This window comes from Poecilia latipinna, unplaced genomic scaffold, assembly GCF_001443285.1.
Source record: "Poecilia latipinna isolate Pla-1442-1.1 unplaced genomic scaffold, P_latipinna-1.0 Scaffold2817, whole genome shotgun sequence".
Taxonomy (NCBI): Eukaryota; Metazoa; Chordata; class Actinopteri; order Cyprinodontiformes; family Poeciliidae; genus Poecilia; species Poecilia latipinna.
In genome coordinates this window covers 118,065-130,456 of record NW_015115433.1, presented here as the reverse complement: position 1 = coordinate 130,456, position 12,392 = coordinate 118,065, and the positions used below count along the sequence as shown (strand labels likewise).

At 49.0% G+C, this 12,392-nt stretch overlaps 1 protein-coding gene across 2 annotated transcripts in view; it reads right to left on the bottom strand.

The window, feature by feature from the left end:
* The window catches only part of LOC106939270 (spectrin beta chain, non-erythrocytic 1), an 88,586-nt gene that overhangs the window by 14,856 nt on the left and 61,338 nt on the right, over window positions 1-12,392 (bottom strand). For both annotated transcript variants that reach the window (XM_015021630.1, XM_015021629.1), the window contains 19 exons: window positions 10,447-10,620; window positions 8,864-8,955; window positions 8,529-8,609; window positions 7,875-7,990; window positions 7,507-7,619; window positions 6,737-6,924; window positions 6,539-6,656; window positions 6,286-6,444; window positions 5,739-6,041; window positions 3,773-3,926; window positions 3,536-3,687; window positions 3,240-3,458; window positions 3,079-3,159; window positions 2,373-2,579; window positions 2,087-2,298; window positions 1,861-1,998; window positions 1,664-1,784; window positions 1,378-1,593; window positions 27-446 (listed from right to left, as the gene is read on the bottom strand). In XM_015021630.1, coding sequence (XP_014877116.1) covers window positions 27-446; window positions 1,378-1,593; window positions 1,664-1,784; window positions 1,861-1,998; window positions 2,087-2,298; window positions 2,373-2,579; window positions 3,079-3,159; window positions 3,240-3,458; window positions 3,536-3,687; window positions 3,773-3,926; window positions 5,739-6,041; window positions 6,286-6,444; window positions 6,539-6,656; window positions 6,737-6,924; window positions 7,507-7,619; window positions 7,875-7,990; window positions 8,529-8,609; window positions 8,864-8,955; window positions 10,447-10,620 — 3,264 coding nt within the window. The remainder of the gene's footprint in view (window positions 1-26; window positions 447-1,377; window positions 1,594-1,663; window positions 1,785-1,860; window positions 1,999-2,086; window positions 2,299-2,372; window positions 2,580-3,078; window positions 3,160-3,239; window positions 3,459-3,535; window positions 3,688-3,772; window positions 3,927-5,738; window positions 6,042-6,285; window positions 6,445-6,538; window positions 6,657-6,736; window positions 6,925-7,506; window positions 7,620-7,874; window positions 7,991-8,528; window positions 8,610-8,863; window positions 8,956-10,446; window positions 10,621-12,392) is intronic.

Genomic DNA, 12,392 nt, shown 5'->3' with positions numbered 1-12,392 from the left:
GTGACATCATCATCATTGGTGGTTACCTGGTTGTTGAGGAAGGCCTCGACCTGCTTGGTGTCCCTCAGGAACAGCTGGTAGGCGTGGGACTGGGACAGCAGGCTCTGCCGGTTCTCCCACATCTTGTGCAGCTCGTTCCAGCCGGTGTCGAGCGCCTGCAGCCGCTGCCGCAGGAACATGTACTGGGCGTCCGTCTGGCCCTGCGTCACCATGTCCCCCATGTCCCTCATCTTCTGGTAGTCCTCCTCGTAGTTGCGGATCTCGTTCTTGATGTTCTCGTGCTGGGCCAGCAGCTTCTCGGCCTCGGCCAGCGTGTTGGGCATGTCCTCCGAGGCGATGACCGTCTGCGTGCGGGACAGCCACGACTGGAAGTCGTCCAGCTCCCGCAGGAACTGCTGCAGCTTGCTGGCCTCGCCCAGGGACTCCTCGCGGTTCTTCAGCGTCCCCTAGAGGCGGACCGGGGCAGACGGGTCGACGTTAAACACACAGATTCATCTACAGCATTTAACACGCTAATATCACAGAACGCTGATTAATGGCATCACATATTTTGACCTGAAAACTTCTCTATCACAGAGGGTTAGTTGGCTCAAAGAATCCCTCTGCAGTGCGCGGCTTGTACTGCGGTCAACAGGGCAGAGTCACAAACCAGAGGAACGAGGAGACGACAGTCAGACACATCAGAGCCACGATAGGAGACAAACCGGAGTAAATATCCACCAAACTTCTTCTGACTTTCAAAAGTCAAACATTTTGGTCTAATGAACTGAGATTAATCAACATTTCTGTTTTTTTCTGTCAAATTTTCAAATATACAAGCTCAGAAAAGTTCAGGTTTTTTCTTAAATTCCTGAAATTAATCTAAAAAATGTAATAGATTTTTAGTGCAGATTTACTGCTTTTCTTCCAATGAGCCTACATGACACTGAACAGTCAGTCTGGGAGCTCAGCTGTTAGCGCGGCGCTGCGTTCAGGGGCTGCAGGCCGTCCTGAGTTTGGATCCTCGGTTCCTTTGCCTCCTTTCTGACATCCTGTCAGATTGCTGTCAAATACAATCCACTGGTACAGAAAAGAGTGACGAACGTTTGGATAAAACCACGGCGATGTGCATTTCCTGTAGCCGTGAATCATCCAGCTTATGGAAACATTTCATTACATCTGAAACAAAATCACTTCTTTGAATCTTCCTGAAAATGAAAACCTAGAAAACTGACAGGTTTGGTTTGAGACAGTGAAACATGAAGCTTTCAAAGCTAAGCACAGTGATTATTGGTGATTATTGGTGATTGGTCGTATCGTATTTTGAATGGATTGCCAGCACTAGTTTAACTCTCTGAATGTCCAGCAGCAGCAGTGTTTGCAGAGACGACCTCTGACCTTCATGTCGTCCCAGACGGCGGTGATCTCGGCCAGCCGGCCCCTGATGGCGCCGGCCTGCTCCGGGTGTTCGCTCCCCAGGCGCTCCGCCTCCTTGTCCAGGTCGGCCAGCTTGTCCTCGATGGCCGCCAGGTCGCGCTCCATGCCGGTCAGCTTCCTCTGCAGCGCCATGACCCCGGCCAGGTCGTTGCCCAGCTCCTGGGTCGACTCGATCACCTGCAACACAAAGCGGCCTGCTGAGGTTCTGCCGGAGGCCCGGTTGGTCCGGGCTGGGCCGGGTCGGTACCTTGGTCTTCTCCTTGATCCAGGACTTGGTCTCGTTGCACTCCAGGTGGTAGTTCTGGACGCCCAGCGCCGAGTTCAGGTTCTCCTTCTTCTGGTCCACCAGGTCTCTGAACTGGCTCCACCTGGACACGGACAGAACCGCCATCAGAACCAGGGCGTTCCACCTGGACCCGGCCCGGCCTGACCCGGCCCACTCGCCTGGTGTTGAGCTTGTCCTGCTGGGCCCGGATCTCGGTCTCCCCGGGGTGCCCGCTGTGGACCAGCTGCCGGGCCACCTGGTTCACCACGGCGACGCGGGACGCCTGGCTGTTCATCTCCGGCTCCAGACTCTCGAACCTGCAGGCAGACGGACAGCGAGCCGTGAGCATCGCCGGCGGTTCTGCTCCCGGCCCGTGGTTCCGGTCCGGCCGGGTCCGGGTCTCACCGGTGCTGGACCACCTCCAGGTCCTCCAGCTTCTCCGGGATGTCCATGCCGTTGAGCCACTGCTCCTTCTCGTCGACCCACAGCTCGCAGGCGCTGGCCTCGCTCAGCATCTTGTAGAGCGCCAGCGCGTCCTGCAGCGCCTGCTTCCTGAGCCGGGTCAGCTCCGCCACCTCCGCGTACCGCTCCTCGATGCCGGCCAGCCGGGCCTGGACCTGCGGGGCGAAGGCGGCGGTGAGGAGGGGCGTCCCGGCCCGTGTGGGCGGGGCCCGAGTGGCGGCGGCGTTACCTCCTGGGAGCCGGCCTTCTGCGGCGGCAGCGTCTGCGCCTGCTCGTGCAGCGCCTCGATGACGGGCCGGTAGCTGCTGATCTCCTCCGCCACGTCTTTGTGCTTCTTCACCAGAGCCTGCGCCGAGAACTCATCATGGCCGACGTCCTCGCTGGAGACGATGCGCAGGACATCCAGCATCCAGGTGTCGATGTCGTCAGCATCAGCCTGAGGGTCAAAGGTCGGGTCAGAGCAATAATTCATCTATAGACACTGGATCAACCTAACACACCTGATTCCACCATTTCACTGAACTCTGACCCAGAACAGCAAAGCATTCTGGGAAAAACTTTAGCTGCTCAGCTTCTCACAGTGAGCGGAGCCAGATGGGTGGCATCAACGCACTCTTTGGTTACCTAGCAACACCCTGCAGAGTATTTTATGGTTACCTAGCAACACCCTGCAGAGTATTTTATGGTTACCTAGCAACACCCTTTTTAATAACCTAATAATAATTAAAAATAAAAACCAGTCTGAAGTGAAACTGGATGAAACAGGAAATGTCGCCTCACCAGTTTCAGATATTTAAAATAAAAACTGATCAAAAATTGATATCAACTGATATGAGCGTTTTTCAGCCATATCGTCCAGGACTAACAGGAAGTGGTGACTGGGCAGCAGGAAGTAGCTCTCTGACCTCTGACTGGGATCTGTGGGAGGTTCTCACCTGGAACTGGTGCAGGTTGCAGGCCTCCTGCAGGCGGGTTTTCCGTACGGCAGACAGGCGCTCCAGAGTCGCCCACTGATCCTGCAGAGACAGGAAGTGCCCCATTAGGCTGGTTCTTTCAGAATAAAAGCCTCCTGACCTTTGACCCCGTGTCGGCCCACCTGGATGTCCTGAATGCGCTCCTTGATCTTCTCGGCTCCAAAGTGGTTGTCGTCCACCAGCTGCTGGCCCTGCCTGACGGTCTGCTGCAGGTGGGCGGCGCGGCCGCTCATCTCGTCCTCGAAGGCTTTGTGCTGACTCAGCAGCCGCACCGTTCCCGTCAGATCCTTCCCATGATCCTCCAATGACAGAATCTGCTCCTTCTCACGAATCCAGCCCTCCTGCAAACCAGAACGCCAGGTTACCGTGGATACCGCCACCGCTGCACGGCCGGCAGATGGGTCGAAGGTCAGCGGACCTCCTCAGCCATCTCCCAGAAGAACTTCCAGAGGCGGCGGGATTCCTCCAGGCGGGCGCGCCGCTCCGCCGCCAGCTGGTTCAGCTCCTGGTAGCAGAACTCCATGTGCGCCACGCGGTCCCGGATGACCTGCGGGTCGCAGGGCTTGTAGCCTGGGGGGAGGAAGAGGAGCGGTGAGGAAGAGGAGTGGTGAGGAAGAGGAGCGGCGCAGACGGACGGCGGGCGGCGCCGGCGTACCGTCGGTGTCGCTGGCAAACTTCTGGGCGTTTCTGTTGACGTTGCGGACGCGGTCGGCCTGGATGGAGATGTCGGCCTCCACCAGAGCGTGTTTCTGCAGCAGATCCTCCACACCCAGCAGGTGCTTCCCGTAGTCCTGGGACAGCAGCAGCATCTGCCGGGGTCAGAGGTCAACACAGGACGGTCAACCAGACGGGAGGTTATTCAGAGTGATCAGAAACAAAAACAAAAACATTTTTCCGCCGAATCGTCTAAAACCATTTAAAAAATGAAAACTTTCTGGAAAATGTTTGTTTTCATCTCCAGCTTCGTGAAGCTGCTGCCGTTTCTCTGCCTTCAGTTTGGACCAGAGTCTGATTCCCTCCTGGACCTGCAGCGCCACCTGCTGAGCAGCAGCAGCTTCTCCACTGAGCATGTTAACAATAACCAACTAATGATTTTATGATTTAAACAGATAATAAAAAATATCCCGCAGAACTTTTATTAAGTTATTTATAAAACTTAAAATTTTAGTTTAATTTTCTAAACTTTAAATGAATCCTGGATTCATTTAAACTGATTTTCATTCTGAACCGTATTAAGATAATAAATTTTGGTTTTATCAGAATTAATAAAACAACCCATTAAAAAGCTATTAAAATAAAAACCTGCACTAAAATGAAACATGAAAAATCTTTTCTCACTAACAAGGTTTGTGAATATTCAGATAAAAACTGCTCTGTTCTGATTATAAAATGATTTTTAAGAATCAAACTGTTTTATTTCTGAGGACCACAGAGATGTTTACAGTGGACCAGATTTGGCCCACGGACCTCGAGTTTGACACACCTGGTCTGGAGGATTATGAGTCCAGAATGTCTGCAGGTAAAACGGTTTCTATTTTATTACTTGGACTAAAAGAGAAGCCATTAATCACCTTTGCTGGGATTTACAGAGATATAAATATGAATTAGATCAATAATTAAATTATATTTTCTGATAATTACTGAAAAACAGAAAAAAATGTAACATATAAAACAGGATCTTTGTGATTCTGCTTGTTTGAACAAAGATCTGGAAAAGTTTTAGTGATGCGTGGGTTTGCTGAACGAGACTGAACGTTGCCTTGGCAACGGGTTTTGGTTTAGTAGCATCACTTTAGTGAAAGAAAAGATGAACTTTACATGGAAACCAGGTGGGAATTAAAATGTATCCTGTTTTCAGGCAGGAAGAGGAAACTGACTGGTCTGTTTGTCGTTCACTGTGATTTAAATAAAGTTAATTATCAGCCAATCACATCATGTGATTTAACCTTTAGCTGCTGAGCCTCTTTATGTCCGTCTGGACATTTTAACTCTTTTAGCTGTAAAAACAACAGAAAATGTTTATTTTTAGTCTGTGGAGGTTTGATGTGTGGCAGTTAATCATAATTTATTCTACGATAAAACGGAGCAGTGATAGTTTTTAATAAATGTAAAAACAGAATTTCATTTTAGGGTTTTCATAAAAAAACAAAAAACATTGCAGAACAAATTATTTTGTATTCAATTATAAATTTAAGCAAATAAATGAATATTTATCTTTAAATGAGAAACAAACTGAACATTTTAGTCAAAAACAGTAAAAGAGGAAATTATATTAATTACTAATAAAGATACATGAAGGTAAAAGTGAGGAAGAGAAGTGACGAGTTTTTATTCTTATTTAAATACAATAAAGCCAGAAAAACGCAGAAACACATTTACCGCTCAGATATTCATCCTCCAAATAATTAAAGACAAATATGAGTTATTTCTAATAAACTTTGTGACATCAGTAAAATAATCTTTCTGCTGGAGTTTCAGTCCAAACGACAGCAGCAGGTACATTTTCCCTTTGCTGGCTGCAGTTCTAACTCTCTCTGAAGCTCAGCTGCAGATCTCGGCTTCATGGCGACTCGGAGCTGAAAGTGAGACCGGAGCCTCCGCAGCGAGGATGACGACGTTACCTTCATCTCGTCCATCCAGTCCATGATGTAGAGCATCTCCTGGAAAACCCTCTGCAGGCCCAGGTTGAGCTCCAGCCGGTGGCGCCGGGCCTTCAGCAGCTCCAGCAGGTATTCCCACAGCCGGATCACGTTGTCCTTCCTGGCCGTGATGCGCTTGATGTCATGGTAACTCTCCGCCTCCAGCTCCCTCGCCACGGCAACCACCGCCTGAACGCGCTCCTCGTACGCCGCGATGTCCGTCTCTATGGCTTCATGCTTCTTAGTGGCCGCCTCCACGGCCTGCAGGTCGAATCCAAAGTTATCCTGAAGAGGAAGACGAGAGGAAGGAGGAAAGGAGAGAAAGAACAGAGGGAGGAGAGGAAAAACAGAAAAATGAAGGAAAGAAATCTGAATAAACAAGTAAAACATTCTCCTATCATTCTGGACTGTAATTAATAACTGAGTCGACATGTCCAGGTGAGTCCAGGTGAGTCCAGGTGAGTTCAGGTGAGTTCAGGTGAGTCCAGGTGAGTTCAGGTGAGTCCAGGTGAGTCCAGGTGAGTGGTACCTGTGAGACCAGCCTCTGGTTCTCGCTCAGCCACGTCTCCCTCATGGCGGCCTTGCGGTCGAAGCGTCTGGCCAGCTGCTCCAGCTTCTCCTGGCGGATCAGCTCCGTCCTCAGGGCCAGCTCCCGCTCATGCTCCGCCTTCTCCAGGCGCTCCCAGGCCTGAAACAAACGCACCCAGGTCAGAGTGGGGTCGGCGACCCCGGGCCGGAGCGGGGACTCTGACCTCTGCCCCCTGATGTCACGCTGCAGGTACCTTGTTGATGTCGGAGATGAGCTTTCCTTCGCGCGGCGTGAAAACCTTCTGGTTGTTGGCTCTCATCTTACTCTGGATGGTGAAGAGCAGAACCTCCAGGTTCCCCTTCTCTGTGAACCTGAACACAGATTTTACACTTAATTAAAAACCCACAGCTGCGTCTTGTTTTATGATATATTATATGCATGTTCCACTGACTTGGGCGGTTTCTCCACGGTGCGGTACGTGTTGAAGGCCTGCAGCTGCTGCTGGACGCCCACCAGCGAGTTGGCGAACTTCCTGTTGTTGAGGATGATGATGGTCTGCTCGATCCACTCCAGCAGGTCCGACGCCAGAGACTCGTACTTCTCGATCATCTTCTCTGTCTCGATGGCGTTGTCCAGAACCTGCGAGGCGAGGCGAAGGGAAAAACGCTGCGTCAGCGAGAGACGATACACAGAGAGCAAAAACCAACGATTCTGTTTTACTTGTTTTCCTAAGAATAACTTACTGAACTTTAATAAAACATTTCCAGGCAGCAGCTAAAGCAGGGGTGTCCAAAGTGTGGCCTGGGGGCCGTTTGTGGCCGTCAAAGTGATTATGTGTGGCCCTCAATAACAATACAAAAATGGCACAAATTTGACTTTACTTGAGTTTGGAGATTTATGCAAAAAAAAAAAAAAAAGTTACATTTTCAGAAAGATCCAGATGAATTCAAATCATCTTTTGTCATCAAGGGTCTTTATGTTTGCTTCAAGCTCACAGTAATTAGAAATAAATATAAACTGCTGGCAGTTTGTGTCTCTTTAAATCGAGGTGAAGCTGCCAGATTTGGACACATTTAACGTTAATCCTCAGGTTTTGTTCTTCTGCAGCAGCTTTAAGACTTCGACCAATCAGCTGCAGAGCTGGGTTCTGACCAATGACAGGACGCCAAGCCTGACTGGGGCTGCTGGGTCAGAACCAGAGACGGGTCAGAACCAGCTCACCTTGCCGATCCTCTTGCCCTCCACCTTCAGCGCCTTCATCTTGGAGAAGTAGTGGTAATAAGTGACGACGTAGGTGATGATGGATTTCTCATCAGGATGTTCAACGCTGATGTCTGCAGAGGAGAGCAGCAGCGTTAACTCACCGAGTCTGTGTGTGTGTGTGTCAGTGTGTGTGTGTGTCAGTGTGTGTGTCAGTGTGTGTCAGTGTGTGTGTGTGTCAGTGTGTGTGTCAGTGTGTGTGTCAGTGTGTCAGTGTGTGTGTCAGTGTGTGTGTGTGTCAGTGTGTCAGTGTGTGTGTCAGTGTGTGTGTCAGTGTGTGTCAGTGTGTGTCAGGGTGTGTGTCAGTGTGTGTGTCAGTGTGTGCTGACCTTCCGGGTCCAGCAGCTTGGTCAGCCCCAGGTGTTGCTCTGCCAGGTTGAAGGCGTTCTGCAGGTTGTAGTGAGCGTTGGACTTCTTCAGCTTATCAAAGTCGATCAGATCAGGTCTGAAAACGACAAGAAAACCCTCCAAAATAAAACGCGACCCTTCAAAATAAATGATGTGTGATCTTTAGCAGGCCTGATGGAAACACTGGAGGTCAAAGGTTAATAGTACTGGATATAATCATTGTTAATATTTAAGATCAACAAACAAAAGAGTGATGAAGTTCAATGCTGCGGTCTTCAACATGGGGGTCGTGGCCCCCACTAGGGTCAGGAGGTTCCTCACTAATTAGATGTTTTGTCTATTTTTTAAAAGACAAAGTTGTGTCTTCAAACGAACATCAACATGAATCCATCGTGTAACAAACTGATAAAATGAGGCAGAAAAACGTTTAGTGAGCAAAAATCTGTTTATGGTAAAAGTTCTGCCTTTTATGTTTGCTTATGACATCACTGAGATATTATAAACTGAAGTTTAAAATCATTTTCCAGGATGAAAAACACTGAAGACCTCTGGTTCAATGAGGTTATTTAAGTTCACATCAGCTTTATGGCCGGTTGTTTCCGATGATGAGGATGAGGAGGATGAAGGTGTGGTACCTGTGTTTGTGGATGAGGGCGTTGAAGGCCATCCCGTCTCTCCAGCTGGTGGTGAAGTTGTGGATGTTGACGTTTGGATACCTGAGCAGGAAGTCAGAGGATCAGCAGTGAAAGTTTGACATTAACAGAAACTGATCCTGGAAACAAAATATCGTGTTCTCTGCCTCGGATCATCAGATGATGTCCAATCAGCCTGAATCTGAGCCGTTTCTGTTCTCTATGATCTAAACACTCAGAGAAAAATTAGGTTATTCTTTGGTTAAAACTGTTTTATTCTAGCCTGTAAGCCCTGGGGAGGTTTCAGGGTCAGAGGTCATCAGGTGTTGTGTACTGACCCTGCAGTCTTCATCTGGCACCAGAGCAGCAGAGCGTCTTTAGCCGACTTCTTCTCCTTGTTGTCCTCCGTCTCCACACTGATGTCCTGGATCTGAGACACACACAAGGTCAGAAGTCAAAACAGAACCAAACGGAACCAAACAGAACCAAACGGAACCAAACAGAACCAAAGTGGACCAAGCAGAACAGAAACCCTGACGACAAACTGACGGCACATTTTCTCCAAGCCTCGCTCCAAATGTCTCATCTCCATTTAAATCCTTCAAACCAAAGACGGAGAAAGGAGCTAAAATAAAACCTGAAGTTTCTCTATAAGCCACCAGGTCGCACTGCACAACACTCCACTGCTGAAGGAAAGGCCTGCTGATGCGGCTGTTTACAGAACACTGGAGCATCCGATGCAACACAGCGAGGTTAATACACGCGTCTCACTCCTCTCCATTATATTTAATTTATGCATTAATCTGACTGAACTTTCATTCCAGCAGCTGCTTTAGACATTTAGAGAAACAAACACTGACGTGTTCAGAACCGTTTTCTCAGCTGGATGTGAGAAACGGATCCGTTATGTTTCCAACCAGTTATTGGTTCCATTGATTATCTAAAACGTTCCTGGTCAATCAGGTTTCCTGAAGGTCTGACTGGATTCTCCTTTAGAGTCTGAAAATGAAAGAAACTGAGATAAAAATCAAAGAAACTGAACTCTGACCTCTGACCTGCTCATCATTCAGACACTAGAGACTCTTAAAATGAAGGGATGAACCAGTGAGGATGAATCCATGAAGTGCTAACACATGAAGTCACCTGGCCTGTCAGCAGAAAGGTTCCTGTAGCTAGCTGTTAGCTACAGGATAGCTGGCCGTTAGCTACAAGATAGCTGGCCGTTAGCTACAGGATAGCTGGCCGTTAGCTACAGGATAGCTGGCCGTTAGCTACAGGATAGCTGGCCGTTAGCTACAGGATAGCTGGCTGTTAGCTACAGGATAGCTGGCTGTTAGCTACAGAATAGCTGGCTGTTAGCTACAGAATAGCTGGCCATTAGCTACAGGATAGCTGGCTGTTAGCTACAGGATAGCTGGCCATTAGCTACAGGATAGCTGGCCGTTAGCTACAGGATAGCTGGCCGTTAGCTACAGGATAGCTGGCTGTTAGCTACAGGATAGCTGGCTGTTAGCCATTAGCTACAGAAACGGGAACAGGCGTTAGCTGCCAACTCTACAAAACAACCAAACATTCTTATAGGCAGAAATCTGGTTTTTAGCTAATTTATGAACAATAATCTCGTTATAATCTGAGGTAACTCTCTGTGAGGTTCTAGCAGAAACTGTCTGACCTTCATAGATGGATGTCCCTCAGCCCGACTCGGACCACCACAACCCGACCCGACCCAGATATCTCTGACTGCAGCAGCTAAAGCGCAGAGCGGTTCGTCCGGCCGGCTCCGTTTCAGCCTGATTCTTCTGGCAGGATGGATTTAATCCTCACAGCTTATCAAAGATAAATCCTGTCCGCCCATTTCAGCCGTGATTACGTCATAAACACCAGCAGCAGCGGTGGCGGTTCTGACCCGTTTTAAGCTCACCTGGAAGCGCAGGATGATGGTCCAGATGAGGCCCAGCGTGAGGCGGTGGTTTCCGTCCACGATGTCGTGGGAGCCCATGTTCTCCAGGTGGACCCGCTGCTCCTTCAGGAACTGCAGGGCCTTGTCCACGTTCTCCAGGCAGTGGATCCGCATGCGGCCCTTGGTGGGTTTGGGCTGGATGCAAACAAACCCACAGAGCAGAACCGGTTACATTACACACCCTGAAACCTGCAGCTGCAGACACAGCTGGCCGACTTCACCGCTGACATGTTGATCTGAGCCGTTTCTCAGTTTGGCTGTGAGAACAGAAACGGCTCCTGAGTCTCCATCCGTCTCCGAGTTCATATTTATGACTAATAACTCAACAAACCAGGAAACGGCCTTTAGCTGCAGCCGTTAGCGAAGGAACACCTGCTACATCGAGGCTAGCAGCAGCCTCTGTGTTTGGTTTCCATGGTAACCAGGCAGCGCTAGCTAAAAAGGTAGCTCTGCTAACGCTAAAGCACTCATCATAAACTAAAGCTGGTTTATGAATAGCTGAAGCGTTACAACAGTGTAGTATTTAGTGGAAGCTAATGCTAATGCGCTAACAGGAGGCTCTGAAAACAGTAAATAAAAGTTCATTTTTGCATGTGTTTAATGAAAACCCCTAGCTGTTTGTTCAGGGTTGTGTGATTTTTGCTTCATAGCTGGTTGTTGGGTTAAGCGCTGCATAAATAAACCAATAAACCTTTAAGGTCTTTGCTTTAATGGCAAACTGTAAAAATATAACATCTTAAAATATGAACAACCTCACATTTCTCATGAAACATTCGATTGTTCACTATTTAAATGATGAATTTTTCTCATTGATGGGATTTCTGCTGCTCTACCACATGGTGGCGCTGTCGCCTTCATGCATGTTAATGACATTTAGATTCCTCTTCCTCCTGATGAAGAGCAGAGGAGCCCCCCAGTATGTGAGCTGGTAGAAGTTCAGTTTCCCCAGCAGGCTGGCTGTCAGACTCTTCCTCCTCATCCTCCTCTTCCTCTGGCAGCGTTTCCTGCGGCTCTTTCTCGGCGCTGACAGCCTCTATGCTGCTGCAGCCGCTTCACACAGTTTCCCTTTATTCATTGTCGGTTTCGTCTCCACTGGGATTCATGAGGCTCTGCAGGCTGAGGGAGCAGATCTGGGCTCTGGACAGAGCCCTGCTGGTTCCTCTGTGTGTGTGTGTGTGTGTGTGTGTGTGTGTGTGTGTGTGTGTGTGTGTGTGTGTGTGAGACGGGTTGAGAAAAGGCCGGATGGCCGCAGACAGGAGCAGAAAAAACCCCAGAGTCACCAGATCCAGAGGGTGATGCAGGGAGTGTGTGTGTGTGTGTGTGTGTGTGTGTGTATGTGTGTGTGTGTGTGTAATGGGAAAACAGCAGGCCTGAAGTAGGCTTGTATTCCTGTTTCCATGGTAACAGAACAACAATCCATTCCTCAGAGCAGAAATGTGAAAGAATGTGTTTCCAGTGAGACCATGGAGGCCCTGCAGCCACACACTGATATGAAAAGTGCTGAGTCACTGGTTGCTATGGCGACTTCGTCCTTCATTTCAGGAACAGATGGGAGAGTGAGCCCACAGCATCACTACTCACCAGACAGGAATTCAAACCTCAAACAAACAGCGACAGAAAATGAAGACATCAGTGGAGCAAAACCAGCAGGAACAGCTGGGATCCACCAGGTCCAGATCCAACAGATCCTGATCCTGATCCAACAGATCCAGATCCACCAGATCCTGATCCACCAGATCCTGATCCTGATCCAACAGATCCTGATCCAACAGATCCTGATCCTGATCCAACAGATCCAGATCCACCAGATACAGATCCACCAGATCCTGATCCTGATCCAACAGATCCTGATCCAACAGATCCTGATCCTGATCCAACAGATCCAGATCCACCAGATACAGATCCAC